This window comes from Sceloporus occidentalis, unplaced genomic scaffold (assembly GCF_023333645.1).
Source record: "Sceloporus occidentalis isolate IW3139 unplaced genomic scaffold, rSceOcc1.0.p SCAF_4, whole genome shotgun sequence".
Taxonomy (NCBI): domain Eukaryota; kingdom Metazoa; phylum Chordata; class Lepidosauria; order Squamata; family Phrynosomatidae; genus Sceloporus; species Sceloporus occidentalis.
The window spans coordinates 13,558,244-13,580,560 of NW_028316984.1; the positions used below are offsets into that span (position 1 = coordinate 13,558,244).

The 22,317-nt window shown below is 38.7% G+C and overlaps 1 protein-coding gene across 5 annotated transcripts in view; it reads right to left on the minus strand.

The window, feature by feature from the left end:
* Positions 1 to 22,317, minus strand: part of LOC149313515 (ADP-ribose glycohydrolase MACROD2-like) — a 1,160,252-nt gene that overhangs the window by 1,125,702 nt on the left and 12,233 nt on the right. For 3 of the 5 annotated variants that reach the window (XM_089519239.1, XM_089519236.1, XM_089519237.1), the window contains exon 3: positions 10,252 to 10,362. In XM_089519239.1, the coding sequence (XP_089375365.1) occupies positions 10,252 to 10,362 (111 nt within the window). The remainder of the gene's footprint in view (positions 1 to 10,251; positions 10,363 to 22,317) is intronic. The other 2 variants (XM_089519240.1, XM_089519238.1) reach the window with 1 other exon arrangement.

The following is a 22,317-nucleotide window of genomic DNA, read 5'->3' on the forward strand; positions in this document are numbered from 1 at the left end:
AGCTATGTCACAAAACTGTCTGTCTGAATCTCCCCATTACTGATTTTCACATAATTCTACTTTCAATACTATATGTTTGAATAAGCACTATATAAATGCTGTATTTTATCACATAAAGACTTTATTGCCTTTCTAATTCTTCTTTGATTTGCAAAGCAGCAATGAAAAATGCCCAGCTGCCTGATGGTAGTCAAAGGTGCCCTGTTGGTTATTTGAATTATCTGATTAGCTTTAATATAAACTGCACCATAGACGATGTTTTAATACCTGCAGTTCAGCTAAAATGCATTCCATATTATGTAAACCTTTGCAATCTTACAATTAAAATTTCAAAGATGCTGGAGATCTGCTACAAATTTTCCTCCAACTATGGCAACTCTTTAAAAATGAATTACTCCTAGATGCCTTTGGACTGTTAAAAACATAACCTCCAGAAATATAGCCATAGAACATCTACTACTGCATACATGAACTGTTAATATCATAAACAGTAATAAAAAGAATCACTTTGGGCCCTTGCTATCCACTGGGGTTTGGTTCCAGAACCACCCGTGGATACCAAAATCCGTGGATACTCTTATTATTTACAATGGGATAGTAAAATGGTATAAAATGGCAAAATCAATGTTAGTCTTTTGGATTTTAAAAAAGATATTTTCAAGCCATAGATAGCTGAATCTGTGGGTGCATAATCCATGAAACCAGAAGGCCAACTGTACAGTGTGCTCACCATGCTGTCATCAACTAAAAATTATGTAGACATAGGCCTGTCTATTGAGAGGTCCAATGAGACTTACTCCCAAATTTGTACACATAGTATTGCAACCCATTTTACCATTTTAGGGTGCATCACATCTTTTTGGATAGCAATGCATTTTGTGGGATGGGAATGCATAGTTTAGCATATAAATGTGAAAAATATGTGAAATATATGTGAAACTATCTTATGATCACTGACCTCTGAATAAGCTTCACTTAACAGTCTGCTTTATCATGATAGTCATAAACATAAAATTAGAATGTATTTGGGAGTACAGATTCACTCCATTAGAACTTTGCTCACCTTTTAACTAGGGGAACACGCTATCAGTAAGATACGTAACTGATACTAGGGTGGCAGAAAGGAGGAAAATCATCAGGCATCTAGATACTCTTGCTTTTGGCACTCAAATAATTTATGTACGTTCTCAGTTCTAGTTGTGTTACTAGGGTTGGTTTCACCCAGTGCAGTAACTCCTGGTGTCACCGACACATTGTCCTCTTCCCATACCACACTATACAGAAGCCTTAGTACTGTTTTTTGTACATTATGCATAATTGCCATACATCGCTGAATTAATGGCAATAGTTGTCACATAAAACACTAAAATGATATCTTTAAATTACAATATCATAAACAGCACCAAAAATGTTTTTACATGTACATAGTTTAATGTGGTTAAAGTAAAAATAAGATTTGATGTATATAAATAATTTAAAAAATAAATTTAAATTATATTTTTAAAATTAATTTTATTTAAAAAAAACCTTGGTGCTTCTCCTTTCTCCTCCCACTAAGCCTCACCTCACTCACACTCACACTCACACACCTCAGCATTTTAAAAGAATTCAGGTGAATGTCACAGCCTGTTTCTGACAAAATGCAGATTATTTGGAGAGGAGTGATGTCACACACCCCTTTAGGGCAGTGGTTGTTGTTAGAGAAAAAGGATCTTTGGGATGGTTGATGTCTCTTGTTACCGGTGGTTCTGAACTGGTACCAACTGGAACAGATGCAGTCTTCTCAGCTACTCAGAAACAAAGTAACTTCAACACAGATTTTCACTCAAATGAGGGTTTATTGACTTTGTTGCTATTTACACTTTTACAGCAGGCTACTCTACATCTATTCTCTTTCAGAGTCCATGCTAGAAGCTCGAATGTGACATCAGTCTTTGTTCTCTCAAAAGATCAACCTTCCCACCAAGTGGACACACCTCTTTCCCATGAAGTCACCATACTACACAAGAGCATAACAATAATACATTTGTTTATATTATGTCTCAGTACATGTCCTTGAAGACTTGTTCTTCCAGGCCTAGGCTTTCTGGCCTTCAACAGGAACCATTTTAAACCTTAGTTAACCATTGACACATCTGAATATTTTCAATACAATTTAGAAATATATATTAACAGTTGTCAACCTGTGGATCGCGACCCCTTTGGGCGTCGCACGACCCTTTCACAGGGGTCGCCTAAGACCATCAGAAAACACATATTTCCGATGGTCTTAGGAACCAAGATGAAAATAATATTATGGTTGGAGGTCACTACAACATGAGGAACTGTATTAAAAGGTTGTGGCATTAGGAAGGTTGAAAACCACTGCCTTAGGGATCACCTGGTGCAGACTGCATCCCTTGCACTCCCTAGTGGCACCCCTGCTCAGTTTCACACTGAGTAGGTCCTAAATGTTTGGTGTCAATTCTGATGTACACTTCTTCGAAATTCTAAAAGCATACAGTTTGGTGTTCTGATTCACATTATAAATAATCTTGTTCGAATCATATGTCTTAGTTTCAGAACTGCAGATCAAATTCACACAGATTTCATATTCACACAACTACTTACAGCATCAACCCCTGGTTCACATTCCAATAGACTACAAGAGAACAAAACTTTGGTCAGAACTGCCCACACTGTCAAAAGTATGACTTTCACTTTGTTTACTGAGTCACCTTTTTATTAGAAGTATTGAAATTTATAGTACTGTAAAAGAAAAGAAAATCTAAATTAAAGTAAGTCAGTTTGATGTAGAGCCATGAAGATTATGTTTCCTTTGTTATAAAGCGACACTAGAAGAAGTTACTAAAGAAAAACAACGAGGTTCTGCCTGGACACTAGTTGCTCTAAATTCAAGGGCCAGTGGTTTCACAACATCAGTGTAGTTTCAGTTGCTTGATTCTTGCCATGTTGTATGTGTTACAATACATGGTTGTGTAAAAATTATGAATATATGTGGCACGATATTACAGTAGTTTTGTGATCACAGCATTATATATTGTGTTTTTCAATGCTTACCTGTTAGATTGTAATATCTATCTCTATGACCAACAATGATGTTATTCATTTCTCACAAATGTCAATCATATGTTGGAAGTGAAATCAAGAATCCATGTTCCTAGTCCATACTACTCAGTGCTTCTTTGGAATGAAGTCATATGAAATACAGGTTGAATGTCTCTTATCCAGAATTCCAAAATCCAATATATTTCAAAAAACAAAACTTTTTCATAGGTGGCCAAAATAGTGGCACTTTGCCTTCTGATGTTTCAGTGTACACAAACATTGTTTCATGCATAAAATTATTTTAAAATATTGTATAAAATTACCTTCATTCTATGCATACAATGAAACATAAATTAATTTCACATTTAGACTTGTGTCCCATCTCCAAGATATTTCATTATGTACGTATATACAATGACAAGTATTCCAAAATAATCCAAAATTTAAAATACTTCTGGTCCCAAATATTTTGGATAAGCAAAATTCAACCTGTACCAGGTATTTTTTGTGCAATTCTTATAATACAGAGAAAAAGTTTTAAAAGGGAAAGTGTGGGGGAAGGAATCTGTTAGCAACTTTGACTAACTCATTCATTTTATCATGCACTTTCATAGGTTTCAGCCCACATCTTCAGATTTCATATTTTTGCCCACTTCCTCAGATGCATTGATAATACAAACTGCAGTCACAGATTAGCAGTTCCATACTTGTGAGGTCACAGAACAGAATACAGAAAAATGTAGTTTGTGAAATAGTTGTAAATCATCAGACTCTTACAGTGGTGAGTATCAATGTAGACATTTTTAGTTTGCACCTATTTACATTCTATTTACCTTAAAGAAAGAATAATTCTCTCTCCCATTTTCCTTCCATTTTCCCATTTTCCTTTCCTTGCTAAAAAAAAAAAAACCCCAAAACCCACACTTAATACCCTTTTTATAATATGAAACCAAAGTACAGAGGGTGAGGTGCATGATACCCATATGATATCGGACACTATTGAAGAAATGACTAGAGGATCTAAAGAGAGAAATTCACAAACACATAATCTTCTTCCTTCTCCAGGTCACATACAGGCTGCATGTGGTGCTAATTATGTCTGGAGTGCACTTTAAAGTCTCAAAGAGAGTGTCTTGTAGCTCAGGAGGAGTGTTTTCCCCCCATTACAGAGGAATCACCTCCATCACTAGGACTCTTGACACTAGAGGGGAATTCTTCTTCGGAAACAGAAAATGTACAAGGCCTCATTTGGATGTGGCATTCAGTCCTCCAGACACAGCAATTCTATCTTGTTTACTTTGCCACTGAAATGAGGCTACAAGAGAAAATAATGCTGCAGCACCAGGACAGAAGCCCTCCAGGCCACTCATGACCCCATTTTCCCATTCCCTGACACTACCTGCTGTTGACAGCCAAGACAGGAAAAGGGCTGAAGAACAAAAAACTCAGCAAGCTGGACAGTACAATACAGAAGCACTTTTCTCTACCCATCTCTTTTGCAAATGGTTTGGAAAAATAGAGAGAGGAATTATCTCACCAGACCGTTCCTTCAGCCAACGGCATAGTTTACTATTGCTTTTAGACTCTCCGGAAACAAGTCTTTATTCTTGAATTATGGTCACTAATCTTTTTTAAAAATCACCAGAGATTTCAGGGTTTGGGTTTTAAAAAAAGTGATTCTAAGATGGTGCAGTGAAGCAGAATTGCTCAGCATGGTCGTTACATAGTCTCTTAAGGTGTACAATATTTTCCAAGCTTTTCTCTGTGTATTCAGGTTGTCAGTTACACTCCAAAAATACACAAAAGAGGCTATAACTGTACAGTCAACCATGGCACTGACAGATTAATATTGCATTTAAACACAAACAGCACAAGACTCAGGCATGTAAATGAGCCTGGAAGCTTTGCTCCTTCCCTGTCCCTGTGTCCCACAGCTGAGCATTGCTCATGATGTGCAGAAAAGGGAAAGGCTGGGCTTGCTCATCCAGATGCACCTCACCTTGTTGTAACCAGCATGGGGGAAGGATGATGGACCAGTTCAGCTTTGTTCAGCATCTACAACCTGAGATCACCTTGGATAGAGATCCCCTTTCCCTCTCCAAGGCAGTATGTATTTAGCCTAACCACAAGATCCTCTTTGCCCCCTCTTTTTAGAGATATTCTAGCATGCGTAGGATTTATCTCAGGTACATGTATAAATGAGTAGAGCAGGATTCATGGGTGAAGTAGGAAAAACTAGATTTTTTCCCCAATGAGGCAGAGGTGAGGAGATGAATTTATGAAAGGATATATTAATGAGCAGAGAGAAGAAATTAATTGATTGGGGCAGTGAATACCTGGGATAGAAATGAATTTGGTTCATTAAATAAAACATTTTCTTTCTATGCAGACACAGTAATTGGAGTTGATTGTTATCTGCTGACGTTTGGTTTCAGGACCCTCCATGGATACCAAATCTGTGGATGTGCAGGTCCCTTTATATACAATGGTGTTATAAAATGGGTGTCCCTTATATAAAATGGCAAAATCAAGGTTTGTTTTTTTTAATGTTTTTAAAATAACTTTCAAGCTGTGGATGGTTGAATCCATGGAGGCGGAATCTGTAGCTGTGGAAGGCCAACTGTATAAGGAACTTGTAGCAACTACACATGTAAACACAAATACATACATGCCCACACTTACACTTGACAATTTCCTGAGGCTGACCACTTACCCAGGCCTCACTCTTCATACCCTTCCACATAAAAACATCAGACTGCCAACAAAATGTGTGTGTGAAGTAATATGCTCAAGGAAAAAAAATCCTAATAAGACCACACACAACTGAAATTGAAGATGGTTATTAACAGCAACTTTCTCCATTCCTCCTACACTGTCATTCACTCTTCCAACATTGCTAGAAAATTTGAACAGCCTGGCTCAACCCAGTATTATTGGGCATGCTTCTGAATTAATTTCCTCCCAGAAAGCTACAAGAAGAAAAGTTTAACTGTGTGATAAATTAAGTTGCCAAATGAAATGGATTGGCAATCAGTGATAGGCTGTCAGATCAATTTCAACTTTAAATTCCTCCTTCCCTCTCACCTGTTCATTAAGCTCCAGATTCATGGCAACTTCAGTGACTGATTATGCATTAACAAGATGTTCATGTGGGGAGGTGCAGCTCCGTTAGTCAACAGACTATACTAACACTTTCATTTAAGCATAATTCATGGCTAATATATTCAGTTCACAATTCCAATATATAAACACCCGACCTCTACCTTGAAGTTTAATTTTTGGCTTGACAAGGATGTGATGCTTCATAATATTAAGATGCTGCAAAGCAAACCATAAACTCTCTGAAGGTCAAAAGAAGCCATGGGAAAAGTCAGCCACTAAAACTTTCTGTCCTGTATAAAATAATATTATGGCACTTTTATTTTTTTCAAATGGCAGTGTTTTTATCATCCTGGTCCTCCTTTTCTTTTACAGATTTGAATAAAGAAGTTTAAAATTGTTTTTTCCAGCAAAAGTTTAAGCTGCAACCTTATTTACAAAGAACTGGAAGTAAATTGCATTCAACACTGTGGAATATATTTACAAGTAGACATGTGTAAAATTATATTGTCAGACTATCAATGGAAAACACTTAATTTGTTACGCATAACAAAATTTCAACAGCATCCTTAAAATCTGATACCACTACTACTGTATTTTTATTTTAAGATGACAACTGGATCACCATCAGGAAAGCAAATTAAAAGTTACATTATTCCTTTCAAGTGATCTATCAGCCACAAAGCCTCATTTCTTGCAAATGCCGCTGTCCAACTAGTGATTTATCTTCATTATCTCAGTGCACTGACACAGGGGCCACCAAGGATTCAAATTGCTGAATTCCACTCCCAGACTCAGAGATGAGAAAGTTTATATGGGTACCATCAAGCAAGAGGTATAAAATGTTACTGCTCTGTTTTTAAGCATGACCTCTCACTAAGGAAGAATAGTCCAAGGAAAACATGTTGATTCTAGAATGAGATTTATATACCTTTCAACTGCTTGAAATGCCTCTGCTCTGATACTCAAGATCGCTTCTTGAGAAAGGAACAAGGATAATTCTAGGACAGCATCTTTTATCTGCCTGATATTGAGTTCCTATGGGTACGTAAGAAAAATACAGAGAAAGCAGCAAAAGGCAGGTCTTACCCAACTGCTCTAAGGGACATCAAGTCCACAGGCCTTGTGTGACCCTTCGGTGAGTCTGATACAAGCAACCAAATAAAAGAGTTTAACACTCTGGCTAGGATCCAAAGAGATCCATGTGTAGATACAATGGGCTTGAGTACTGTCAGTTCTCCAGCACTTCCCACTTTAGCTGGATCCCCTTGTTCTGCCCTGCAAAGCCCCTCTCCTAACACCCACCACAAGCTTTCTGTGGAGAAGGGAGGCCAGCAGAAAGAAGGGAGACCAGGAAAGCCCCAGTGCATTTGTGCAACACAATACACAGCCCTTGAGATCCTGGCCTTCAGCTACTGATAGGATGATAGTAGGCAATGTAGTGGGGAGGGGGACTGCCAGACAAGGCAAAGTCATGTATGGCCCTAAAAAGATGTAGGGTATCAAAGTACAAACTTATGAGATCATGTTTTTGCTATGTTTTCATCCACTGATAAAACATAATGAACTGTATTATTTTACTTTGCAAGTTCTGGATAAATTTGAATCCACTTGTTCATGTACAAAACCCTCACGAGTCAGAGGGCCTTGGGTCATCTTCAGTTATTCACAGCACAGGATGCCTGGTGGGTGATAGCAAGATACAGAGATGAAGACAGGTGCAATTTTGTTATACCACCATGACTGCTACAGGGTTTGATGAAACCATGTACTTATTTCAAGGCGCACACACACACACACACACACACACACACACACACACCTCTCTCTCTCTCTGTCTCTCAGAATGCAGGGAAAATACTGACATGGATTCTTGAAAGACAAGAAACATTCTCCTTGCCAAGAGTCAGTTGAGAACATTAGAATATAAAGACAGATAACAATTATAAGGAATTATTATAGGGAATTACATTATCTGTATAAACATTCACTTTCTCTGAACTATTTTCTGGCAACTACTGTTAAGCTCTGAAATGAACTGGCAAGGTGCATTTCCTTTACTTTTGAAAGTAAAGGAAAAATATCGTTAAAATGTTACTTGATCAGAACCATTTTCAGGTATTGCCATCTCCCTGGCTTTCAGGCTTCTTACTCTCCTTCCTCACTTGCTCTTCTCCTAGAATATCCTCATTTTTCTTTACACAGTGATGATAAAGCACTCTTCACCATTGACTATGCTGGGAACAGCAGTCTAACAATAGTCTAACAACATTTGGAGAGCCACATGTTTTCAACCATTGCTTTATAATTTCCAAGTTTACCTAATTAGCATCATGCTGGCCTGGCATTGTGCAGACGCATGAAGTTGTGATTTCAAGTGAATTTACAAAGTTTAGTTTGGTTAGCTCCATGCTAGCAGAGGCATCTGATTTAGTCCAGAGTTAACACAGAGACTGAAAGAGAGGTGGTAGGTGATGCACATGTAAACAGAAAGGGGAAAATGTAGGCAACATTATGTCTTTACAAGATCACCATAAAAGTAAAGTAGCAAAGCTGAAGCATTCCATGACCTTCATCCCATCCCTGATATTAAAATTGATTTCCATAGCAAACTGTGTGATATGACTCAATCAAGTACAGTTTATTCTAGAAGCTCACAGCCTCAAATACACAAAGTTTGCTAGGTATCATAGAACCAATGCCATAATTTTTGGTTTGCATTCACAAGACTGAGTGTATTCTGTGATGTCTCACAAAAAGGCATAAAACCTACCAAATCTTTAATAGCCACAGAATACAGCATACTGAAAATCCCATTTTTATTAAAGAGCAAAAGAGTAGAGTCCTAGCCCTTGAGGCTATAGTAAAAGACTCAGAACTGCCAGAAGTGTCACTAACAGAAGGAATAACCTTTTTCGTCACATTCCTGACAGCGTGAAACTTTGTTTATGATTACCTTTTATTAGTAGTAGTAGTAGTAGTAGTATTCTTGTGTACATTTTTAAAAAGGCTTTTTTGAACTGAAAGAATATCTGAGGTCCAAATCCAAGTCTTTTTTTAAGACCTCAAAAGAAAGAGAGATAATAACTTTTTCTGAAAATATTGCAAGAGAATACATTTTTGTTAACATTTGCATACATTTGTGACAAGACTTATTGGATGAGACATACGTATATTTGAAAAGAGGAACTAAAAAAATGGTAACATCAATTCACAACTTGGAACGCTACCTTAAAAATACTTCCTCTTGGGTGGAGAAAGAGTTCACCTCAATATAAGATGATATTCATGACAGAATTCAGCCACACTGAAATTTCTTTGCCTTCTTGTCACAAAACAGCACCCTGATGATGCCTAACAAAACCTCAAGCAGTAGACAGTACAATAGGGCTTCCAGGAGCAGGGGGAGGCCAGCACTTCAGGACCATATATTGCCAATGACACTTTCCCAACACCAACAGGAACAAAATAAATTAAGCTTACTAACAAAATGCATGTACATTGGCTTCATTCATGCCAAAAGGGGGCTTCCTTCAATGGAATAGGAAAAGAGAGCAATTCTCCCTCATGCCTGAAGCCTCCTGCACATCCTAAAGATGTGCAGGTAAGAGGGACTTCAGAGCAGATTTTCTGGAGGATGTGCCCTAAAGGCACCAGATACCCTCTGATCTTGGAAGCTAACCAGGGTCAGCCCTGATTAGTACTTAGGTGGGAAACATCAACAAATATCAGGTGCTGTAGGCTATATTTCAGAGGAAGGAATTGGCAAAACCACTTCTTAGTATTTCCTGCCTAAGAAAACCCTATGAAATTCATGGGAGTGCCATAAGAGGCACCTTGAAGACACAGACACACACACATGAGAACTGCAAAGGTGAGAAGAGGAGGACATCTTTTTGCATAATGCAGAAATTTGCTGATAACTCGTGTAATAATCAGAAACTCTGGATTTTCTTGGCACTTAATTTGTAGTTTTAGTAACATCCAATGCATGGAGTTCTGCATATTCCTCTTCCTCTATCCTGGAGATTATCCAGATATGTTTTGCTGCATATTCAAATGTTTAAACATTAAGATGACAGACCAAGTATTTTTAAACCTTACCAGCATTAACTATGGCATCAATCTCGAGCACCGTGATATCACCTCTGTAGAGAGAGACTTTCTCACTCAGACATTTCTGTACTGATACGGCTTCCTTAGTGTTTTCTTCTGCTAAAACAAAAAAGAAAAAGAAAGGAACAGGTTTAATCCATGCATACTAACACACACATATATAGAACTATGTATGGAATACAAACCACAGCTAACCATACTGGATTCTTGTATTCCTAGTGTTAGTTTAATACCATAAATATTAAAACCCTGTAGCAACCAGACATGAATGATTAAAGTACATGGAGACTGTGATACATCACTGCTAAGCAATTATCAATTGCAACAATGAATGAGTGCTATGCAACTATCTGTTTTAAATAGTGGCATGCACATAAAGCAGGCTTACACCAACCCACCTAACCTAGGGGCTGGCAAGTGCCAGGGGTTGGAGAGGTCTGAATTGTCCCCTGGGGAAGACCTTAAAATGCCACAATTTTCTGTGATGGCTCCAACTCTAATATACATGTGTGTTTGTGTGTGTGTTTATATTTAATGTAATATAATTTAATATATTTAATAGCCCACAAATGCTCCCCAATGCACCCTAGGGTTATGAGGGCATTTATTTTTTATTTCCCCCCAGGCAATTTTAGGTGCAGGAAAGACCCTTTTTTCGACTGTCAACTTCCAGGTCACTCCTTGTCAAGAAAATGACCACCTTGGGGTCTGAAACAGCCTGTGGAAAATAAAAACAGAGCAAAATTTCCCTCATACTACCAGGGGTCATTTGGGAGCATTTTGCCAGAGATTAATTTTTTTAAAGGGAGATCCTGGGAGCAGCATGCAGTTCAGAAGACGTATTGTCCACTCCGTTCTTCTGCTGCCTGAAGCCCTTCAAATGACTTGAACTAATTCCCATCCATTGCCATCAGTCCCATAGCTTATCACCAGTAGTAAGGTGATGGTATGGTTTATAAGCCAAAACATGTGAAAGCCATCAGAATGGGGAAGGCTGGTCTACTGGATCACTAGAAACTCTGAGCTGTAGTAGAGATGGCATATCACAATCAGATCTCCTATGCTCACCTGACTCCCATCCCCACAAACAGTAAAAGAACCTAACGGAGGGGGAGCAAATGAGATTTGGCTCAATTTGGGGAAAAGTAACTTTACTTTTAGCATTTATTTTGGGCAACAGTATACCTACTTCTGTCAGATATAAATGTCTGTGCTACAAAAATGATCTTGCTGTTATAAGTTATGATCTTGACTCTCTAGCCCTGCATTAAGGCATTACATAGTTCATGTTCCTTGTTTCCAGGATGCACACACAGGTATGTTGTTTTCCTCTAGATGGAAGTTAGGAATCACAAGAGCTGTTGCCATGGCTATGCTAGACAAATGTCACTATAGACAACAAGCTATAGACTTGAAGCAGGAAGATGGATATTCCAGTCCTCATGTCTTTAATGAACATTGATAACTATAAACCTGTTTTGACTGCAGACTAGCTTCAGAATGAACACAGATGGGAAGAAAATCTGTTTTGCTGAAGGGGGATGGGAACCACTGCCTGCCATTTCCTAAAGCAATGCACCTGTATACCAGAATCACATATAACTGCAAATATTGGCCATTTTTCCTGCGTTGTATTCATTTCACAAATAATATTATTTCGGTGCTCCATATCCTCAAGCCAAAAGACATTTTTTTCTGAAAAACAAGATTCTTCACTTGCACTGAACACCCATGGACTCTGGAAATTTCGTCTCCAACTCTTAAAGCACTATGGCTCAAAGCATTGCAATCCAGTGCCAAAGTTGGCAAAGTCCCCCACAGCAATGCTCCTTCTCCCTTTACACACAATTTAAGTATCTCAGTTTAGACATTTAGACATGACAGAGTGGGTTAATTTTTACCAACAGAGTTCTAACACGTATCATTTATTATTACTTTCTCAGGACAGTTGCAAGGGAAGTAATTAAGTACAATTTTGTGAATGGTGCATTTTCCCAATAGTTGTCACAGACTGTGTGAGAAATAAGGAACACATGACAGAGGGAAGACTGCCAAGTAGTTGGCAGTGGAGCATACAGGAGGAGCTGCCATGGCTGCTGCATCACTTGCGCTCTTCTAGCTAAACAGAGCTACTACTGACCAAGCAAATTCAGTTTGACCCATAGTTGCTTACAATACAGATAAGAAGCCTTCAACACCAGCTTCCCAAAGCCTCACCAAGCATGATAAGGAATTGTGGAAACTGTAGTCTAAAACATCTGGAGGACCTAATGTTCCTGTCCTTGGCCCACAAGAAGCTGGGCCCCCTATGATGTTTCTTCTTGTTGTATGGCTTCAAATTGTCCCAATGTCTGGCAATCCTAAGGTGAACCTATCATGGAGTTTTCTGGGAAAGTTTCTTCAGAGGGGCTTTTCTGTTGCCAACTCCTGAGGCTGAAAGAGTGTGACTTGTGTGATATATTTGCTTGAGCATTTGACTATGAGCTTCAAATGCTGGTTTGGCCATGTAAACTCACTGGGTGACCTTGGGCAACTGGCTCTCTAAAATATGATGTAATGATGATCTTTTTAAAAATGAAAATATGATGTAGTGATAGTAAAAAAATATTGACTGAAACTGGGTTTAATGCACTAAAATGCAAATCCTTGCCTCACTCTTCACTCTGTTGTTACACTCCTATTTTGAATTCCCAATCTTTTTGCCAAAAAGTGGGCAAGGGTGTATGTATCCTACTGCACAAACAAAGGCTGGATGCTCTTGTGCTCTTCTTTAATTAAATATACCCAACAACATAAAGCACTTTTTAAAAACTGGTGAGAAGACCCGTTTAGATGTCTTCTAATGCACGGTTCCCCAGCCTGGTACACTTTAGAAGTTTTAGGCTGAAACTCTTGGCATATTTAATGATAGAACATATTTACGGGGCTATTAAGGAACTGAAGTCCCAAAGAGTGAGTGAGTGAGTGTGAAGTTAGAAAAGGTGGCTGTAATTTTTGAAGTTAGTTAAAAGACAACCTGTTAAGGAAGTCATTTCTGCTTCAACAAATATATATTTGTTATAACATTTTACAAACCAGGTGTTTTTAGGTAAACCTCAGAATTTTTTCAGAAACTGGTTTTCTAAGATCACTGTTCTCAAAATCACCAAAAGTTGTGATCTAAAAAAGCAGCTTTTGCAAGTTATAAAGCAAGGGTGAAGTTCTTTTCAAGATGTTGAACTGCACTCCCATGAACTCTAGCCACCACAGCCAATGTTGAGAGATGACAGGAGCTTCAGACTTCAGATCTTCCAGAGGACTACACACTCCTCATGCTTACTATTAAAGACTTCAAGACAAAAATGGATGGCTAATGGGGATAAATACACAATGTCCTTGGTTACCAAGTTGCACTTGGCTGCTCCTAGTCTTCTGGTTATTGAAGGCCTCTGATTTGATACACAAGCGTGCCCTACCTCAGAGAGTTGTTTGTGTGTACACAGTATGGCAAGAGAAAGCCACTGAACCTATTTAATGGGGGAATGCATATAGTAAGTCCTTGAATTTCAATGCTACCATTACTAAATGCCTGTTTTCTTCAAAGAAAGCTCAATGATTTATTAGTTCCATTTATAATCACCACCCCTATTCTAATTTTTATGTAATGCAGTGCTTCAGTTCTGACACTTTATACATACAAACAAGCCTGATAGGTAGAAAGAGCGATGGCCCAAGTGGAGTTAGTTTCAGGGTTCAGTGCTGATTTGAACCCGGTTCTCATGTGTAGTGTAGTGGTCAGTGTTGAGCTGGCACTTGGGAGATACACATTCTCTACATAATGAGCCAAGAAAGTGACTGGGGACATTGCGACTGCTGTTGTGTTGTACTGAGAACTTCACACTAGAATTGTCAGTTGAAAGGCAGCAGGACAGATAGTCAACCTTTTGGAGAAAACAAAGCATTGATTGAAAGACTGATTGACACTTTACTTTGGACATCAGCCAGCAAAGACAAATGACAAAATATCACCATGGATTTAAGAATAAAAATCAAAGTAAAGATACAGCACTACATGAAACAAATAATGGTTCTTAAAAAGTATAAAACGATCTATAACACAAAGTACAAATGAGATTAAATAGACTGCATTAGAATATTATGAGAACCTCTATGAGACATTCAGACATTATCTGTCAGTGACCTGCAACAAACAATGGCAGCTGCACAAAGGTTAGCTATTTTTGCTATAACTATGGGATTCTGGTCAGATAAAAGATGCAATGTATAGAAATCATCAGATCTGCCAGGAATTTTTTGTGAGACTGATATAGTAAGTATTAATTGAATATCGCAATAAAAGAAGCAAAAAGTCAATAAAACATGGCTGGCTGTTCCGACTACACCTGCTTCAAGAATGACAAGCCAAAATGAGAACACTGCATGTCATTCCTTGTCTCCTGTTACAAACTATGAATAGAAGAGCACTCACGCCATGGGGTTTGAAGAGGTTTGCAAAAGTAATCATCAACACACACTTCCACTAAACCATCCCTTCTCTCAAAATGAGGCTACCAAACACCAAAAGCACTGCAAGAAAATGGGTTTAAATGGTTCTTGCAGAATACATCCCACCTTTCTAGGCACTGACAAAAATGCTTGAGGAATATAGTGGTGGGGGGAAGTAAGAAAAAGGTCTCCCAAATAAACTTCTCTTCTATCTATTACAATATGAATAAATTTCAGAAAGCACACTATACACCAGCTTTGTTCAGTAAATGGCGCTATTGAGTAATCATGCGCTGCACACACAGGCATGCCACACTGGCCACAACATATAAAGCTAGGCATCTCACACTATACACTGGTGAAGATTTTGTTTCACTGGTCACACAGTGCGCAGGAAGCTTGGTTGCCTGTGTAACTTAACAACCATTGTGAAATGTAGTGATTCCAAAGTCCTGGGATCCGTGTCAAACAGCTGGTTGTCACTTATCAGTGGATTGTCAGGAATGCTTTATTACTTGCAACGACAAATCCATGTGAACACAACTACAGTTTTGAAGGGACAAAGTTTTTCAGCCCCTCATGTATGAAGCATGATGTACGAAGTTCTACTATGGCAGCAGAGTTCCCAGAGATTCCAAGGGAAGAGCTGTCCATGTTGCTAAGTTTGCATTTATTTTTACTGTCAACCTTGCACACTTCCAATTGACTCAAGGCTACCGTTTGCAGAATCAGGAGACTGTCATGGTTATGCTTTAAACTGCAGCACTGTGGCTTGAGATACAAGAAATACACTGTAAAAGGATATGTATGATGCATTCTTGGTTCCTGAAAGACCACTGTTGTACACATAAAAAATGTATCCAATAATTCATTTAGTATTAATTGAGCTGCTTCTCTCACCAGATGTCTTGATAAAACTCAGGACTCTCAAACCTGTCAGCAACCTGTCAGCTGTTTTAAACAAGAACAGGCAGGCAAGCAAATAAGCAAGCAAATAAATAGATAATTTAAAAAATGTATTTTGAAAGTATTCTAGGGCCTGTTACAGACAGCCAAAATAAAGCTGCTTCGAGTCACAGTGGAGGTATGGTGTTTCAATGATGCATGCGTCCTAAGAGTCCAAAAGTCACACCAAAGCCACGCTCCAGTCCTTAGGAGTGGAACATGGCTTTGGTGCGACTTCTGGACTCTTAGGACGCATGCATCATTGAAACACCATACCTCCACTGTGACTCGATGCAGCTTTATTTTGGCTGTCTGTAACAGGCCTAAGTTTGCACAAGCCCAAACTGTTCTGCTGCACCACTAGAGGGAGCCTTTAGCCAGAAAATGATAAAGCCTTTGGGAACAAAAATGCTTTTTAATTTTATAAATCTAAATTTATTACAGTTCTTTCCTACAGTACAGAAAACAATATATATGATATACCGATTTCTACAAATGTACATTCTGAGATAAATTCAAGTACAGTTTTTAATCATGGAAAAACTACTGTTTGCATATCTTTCTAAATGCTGCAAGAAACTTTGGGGATTGTGGTGAAAAGAAAATAAACAGGTCTTCCAAACAAAATTTTCCCCTACTTTAATGTGAATAAAATGCATAAAGAAAATTATTCACCAGCTTTAGAAGGGTCCCACTGGCTACAATCAACAGAGCTAGGCAAGCTCCCATCACACACTGAAGAAGGTAGGATATAACTTTTCATTTCACTGGTCACATATAGCAGAGGAACCTTGATCCCCCTGGTAATTTTATAACCTTTGTGCAAATGTAGTGATTCCAAAGTCCTGGAAAGTACTGTTTTTCATCTATCAGCAGGTCATCAGCAATGCTGTATCATATGCTGTGACAAATCCATGTGAACACACCTATAGGGATTTTCTACCCTTCCCATGAGACAGAAGTATCAGTATATACCAGGCTCTTAAAAAACAACAACAAGGGAGTGGACTTATCCTGGCTCATCCAACCCTATCCCTCTGATCAACATTTCAGGATGATTTATTACCCTACACAAGAGGCTACTAATGTCTGCATTAAAAAATGCACGCTAATATTGTACCAAGATGGAAAATGGAACTATTTCATAGGGGGGAAATGGTTCTTACTAATATATGTGCATGAATCAATGGACTGTGTGTGTGTGTGCGCGTGTGTATAAAATTATATATCTGAGAAGTTTAATGATGTCATGCCACCATATAAAGAACAGCAGATGTAAAGTTCTTTGCCCTGTCTTTTAGCACACTTGCTCAAATTAAGTGGGGGTTTGTATTTCCAGAAAAGGTAAAGTGATTTTTTTAAAAGAGATTAGGCAGAAAATATTTGTAAAATCCAGAAGTGGAGCATAAAACCAAGCTTGTTTCTCTCTCTCTCTCTCTCTCTCTCTCTCTCTCTCTCAAGCACACACACATTGGGGCAGAGGGGACTGCGGGAGGGAAAGCAAAGAAAATTAACATGGACTGATAAAAGTCTGAGCTCATCTGGTGTGGTTATTCTTACTATTAAGTAACCAGAAATCAATCTGAGTCAAAGGAAAAAGTAGTGGGCAAAGTTACAAAGGAAGGAATTAGGGGAGGAGGAAACAATCACATTTCTGTCATCAGTGTCAAAATAGAATCAACACATTTTATGTATTTCCCCAGTCTACAGAGTAAAGGAACCACATCCAACTTTTCTTATTTTATTTTTGGACTTTCTGCAGAATGAAAGCAATCCTAATGATATCCAGAACGCAGCCTGTATTGATTGGGACAAGGTTGTGTTGTGTGGACTCTAAATAAGAACCTGCAAAGACTCATGTATTAACAACTTCTCGAAATGCAATAGTTCACCTGTCTGATTTTCCCTATGTTATTATCCTAAAAGAAACACATTGGCAGGTAGCATTGTTATTTCTAATGCACTATACCTACACTCCGGTCCCACTGCACACACAGCAGTCTTCTCTCACAATGTTGGATGAAACCCAATGGATCGTAAGAGCGAAGTCAGATTTTCTTTCCTTATACAAAAATGTATACATTAGCTCTCTTTTCTGTCAAGTATTTTTTTAAAAAATGCCTGATGGATTATTTCTAAATAAGAGAAACATGTTAAGATGCCTTTCTGGGTAATGAAAGGCTGTGGGAGTAGTTTCCAATCTTTATTTTTATTTAAGTTGTTTTCATGTTGTTGTAAGATATTCTGAAAGTTCTTTGTACTGAAGAGCTGATATCCCACAATTATAGCAAACAACATTATCTTCAACTAACAATCATGTAGGAATGGAGAGATTTACTTCTGGAACTAAGACTATCAGAATTAAAAAAAAAACATTTTCAAGATGTTGGCCTCAAATGATAAAACTGCTGAGCCATTAAAAGAGCAGACTGATAGTCAACAGCCATGCACAAGACACAGTAGAGCAAAAGCAAGCACTTTCAAGGGGAGAGGAATACACAGGCCTGAACCATGTAGCTCTAGTGGCTAGCTAGAGGGATTTCACATTTAGTTCAGTTACTACAGACAATATACAAACCAATTCAAATTTCTCTCATTCTACTTATTAGCAATTTAATTTGAATTACCTTAAAGTTTTGGATGCAAGTGAAGCATGACAACAGAGCTTAACAATTATCCTACATCAAGCACGCTGTGGTATTAAAGTTGCATAAAAACAGGTAAGACCAATTTCCCTGTTTGTTCAGTGAAACAAATCCACTGAAAAGACACTGGAATGACTTGGCTGAAAGAGATAATAGCAATCTGTTGTCACATACTGAGATGTATCAGGCAAGAACATGGTCAACAGCAGAAAGGCATTTGGGCCCAAAATATCTGAGAAGCATATTGTGGGGTGGGATGGGGGAAGTTATTAAATTATGGCATTCGATAAAATATTTTGGAAAAACAAGTACTTTGTTTGGTAAATTAGGACATTCTGTGAACTGCTATGCAAAGGTTTTATATGTTGCTGCTCTCCCAAGGAAGATCAAATCATACCAAAATCTATCACAACATGTTAGGGTAAGTGGGGATTTTTGTAGGCCTGTTGCTGACTTTATCCATCCTCTTGGCCGACGTGATCCCATTGTGGGTCCATTTCTTCTTCGTCTGGACCATGCTACTGATTGCTTATTTAAAATATCTTCATTATCAGTATGAAGGCAGTATACAGTGCAAAAAACCAGAAAAACACAAGATGGTAGCAAGAAACTTTAAGAAGAGACCAGCATTGCCACAATTAAATGTGTAATGTATTAAAATGCCTGTTTCAATTAAAATGCTTTTACCTGGCACCTAAAATTATAACACTGCTACCAGATGCCATCCTCTTAAGGCTGTCACAGAGAAATGCTCGAACTGGGGAAAGGGAATGTGCACAGCAGAGGCAAATTATTTTTTTCCTCCTAGCATCAAGCTAGAATTTTTCTCCCCACTCATAGCAACTCCAGCTGCTGAAGGACACCTACTAGACCAAGATCATAGAGCACGGAAAAATTCAACAACTCAGTCACAGCAACAGCATGGTGGCATCAGCAACAGATGAATACAGAGACCACTGGATGTGAAAAGATTGGAAAATAGGCAGTAACAGTGGGAGGAGAGAAGTTGGCACCACATAAGAATGTAGAGTGGAAGTGGATTTTGGCATTATTTACTACTTGGCATATAAAATATACTACACTAGGAAGGTGTAAAATAATTGTTTTGTTGCACAAATATTAAGCAAGCAAACATGTTAAATGAGTTAGATATTCACCTCCTGAGTCAATACTTGATAGGAGGACTTTTAGAAGCAGTAACATCAGCTTTCCCATTTGCTTAGACATGCTCTCTAACAAACTCTGGGGTCTTCAGAAACAAGTAGCCTTAATTTGGAACTGCACAGAGAACTCCACTCAACTACTTCCATGAATTTATATTGCAACCCACCTTGAATCCCACTATGGGAGAAAGGCAGGGTATAAATCCTTGAAATAAATAAATTCAGAAGCAGCAGTTGCACCAGAGGTTGTTCAGATGTGCACCACAAAGAGGATGCATACTTATGGAAAGAATACCAATTTGTTTACTTGACATTTGTGCTACTGTATAGCATGGTGTAGTGGTTTGAGTGTTGGATTATGACTCTGGAGACAGGTTTCAAATCCCTGGTGCAGCCATGGAAACCTTGACCAAGTCACATTCTCTCAGTCTCTGAGGATGGCAAGGACAACCCCCTCTAAAGACACTTGCCAAGAAAACCCCATTATAGGATTGCCTTAGGGTCGCCGTAAGTCAGAAATGACTTGGAAGCATACAACAACCACAAATATATGTATTTATGAAACAATTATATTACTTTTTCTTATTAATAATATTTATTATTTGTCATTAATAAAAATTAACAATTGGTTATTTGTGTTTATATTTCTTATTTATTATTAAAATCAAAGCAGTTTACAATAGTTAAAACCACTGAAATACAATAAAATCAATTAATAAAATAATGATAAAGCAATACAAGCTTTCATTAAAGCCACAAAGAGTGATCAACTCAGAGGTGGGCAATGTTTTTTGCCCCAACCTTTCACAAACCAGTGTGTCCTATTGTGTTGGAAACATTATCACATCACATGTCTGGTTGCCATTTCCCCCAAAGCCCAGTCCCCAAATAAGGCTTGAGTGAGTCTTGGAGGAGACAAAAGGCATACAACTGTGTTTGGATGGCTTTTGTTAGACAAGTATTCAAAACCTCTGTCATCTTTCTTTAAAATGGGGGCTCAGAGGACTGTGAAGGACTGTCAGGGGCCACAAGAGTGAGGTGTTGGGACCCAGTTTCCCCACCCCTGCCTTAAAAATGTTGGGAAATGGCCCCCAGTCAACCCCCTTCACCCATTTGCTATTAGAGCAATGGGGTTTTACAGAGTAGGGGTTTCCTGCATGCCTCTACCCTATATGTGCTGTCCCTAGAGCACTTCCAAGACCCAAGAAATTCAGCACTTGTGAACTCTGCTAAAGCAGGCTGAGTTTGAATTGAATAGGTCAGAATTAGAAAAGGGGCTAGCAGCCCAGAAATCTACTTCTAATCCAACAAAAAACACTTCACGTGGGGAAACCTCTTAATATCAATGGGGAGAAGATGACAACCCTCTTCTACACTACATAGTAGCACTATCAAGGCTCTACCAAACTTTGTGGTATATATCGACTGCTTTTCTTAACAGTAGAGAGAGCCCTGCTGAAATGGATCAGAAGAGGGCATTCAAGATAGCTGACATATCCATGATTGGTAGATGCTGGTATAGTGCATTTCTGACTCAGTACCAGTTGGTGAGCCAGCATGGTGTAGTGGTTTGACCACTGGACTCTGGAGACTAGGGTTTGAATACCGGCTCGGCCATATAAACCCACGGAGTGACCTTGAGCAAGTCACAGTTTCTCAGCTTTAGAGGATGGCAATGGCAAATCCTCTCTGAAGAAACTTGCCAAGAAAACCCCATGATAGGTTTGGCTTAGGGAGGTCATAACTTGGAAATGACCTGAAAGCCCACAACAGCAACAACATGCACCTAGGATACAAGCAGAAATAAATACCGGTAGCCAATTCCACCTCAGATTTTTGTCACTTCAGATTGACAGCTTGTGGTTTCAGACTCCTGCCATACTCTGGACACACGAGGCTCTACAGCCTCCAGAACACATACTGCAAGGCTGTATGTGTCAACACACAGTTTATCGTAGAACATATATGAGTTAAAAAAAAAAGGAAAGACTTTGCACAGTAAAAGCAAAAGGAATGAGGGAAGCTGCAGCAGGCAACCTAGGAAAGGGTTAGTGAGCATTTGAACTTGTCAAAGCAGCTAAGCAAGAAGCCTGCAGCTCAAGCTGCCTTTACACTTTTGTCACGGGAACTAGCAGGATACAGTTTGAGACAGCAAAGTTCTCTCTTGTCTGCCCTGACAAGTTAAGCGCGCCTGGAGGCATCATCTCTCTTGCTCTCCATGTGCTTGAAGTGAGAGAAAGGCAGCACAGGATTCATTTAGTGGCCAAGAGAAGAAGTGGGCCACTCTCACACACTGTACATATCAGCAGTCCCATTCCACACTCCATCATACACAAATATTAGAAGATCTCTCTCCACAACAATATAAAAACACCAAGCAAATGTTAAATGCAAGATTATTTCCTTTCCAATACCGTTACTGTTAAACCAGTATTTTTAAATTTCAGAACTTTTAGTATTTTTCCTAGCATAGGCTCACATTAAGGCATAACTAGATATATTAGCACCATTGATATACCTTTATATACCTTTGTGTGGGAGGGGAAACAGAAACATGACCATTTTTAATTAATTTACAAAGTAGTCATGTTTAGTTTCCACATTTGAAAGTCAAAGTTCACATGTTGGGGGGGGGGGGGGGAGACATAACTAAGTGGTAGAAGCGATGCCCATGTTAATTCAATTCACCCAAACTGGATCGCAGCAGGGGGATTTGAAAGTTGTAGACTGAGTGCTTAAGTACCAGATGTGAAGACATAGGAACACAAGATGCTGCTTGAACTGTCAGACCTCTGCTGCCACTAGCTCAGTACTTT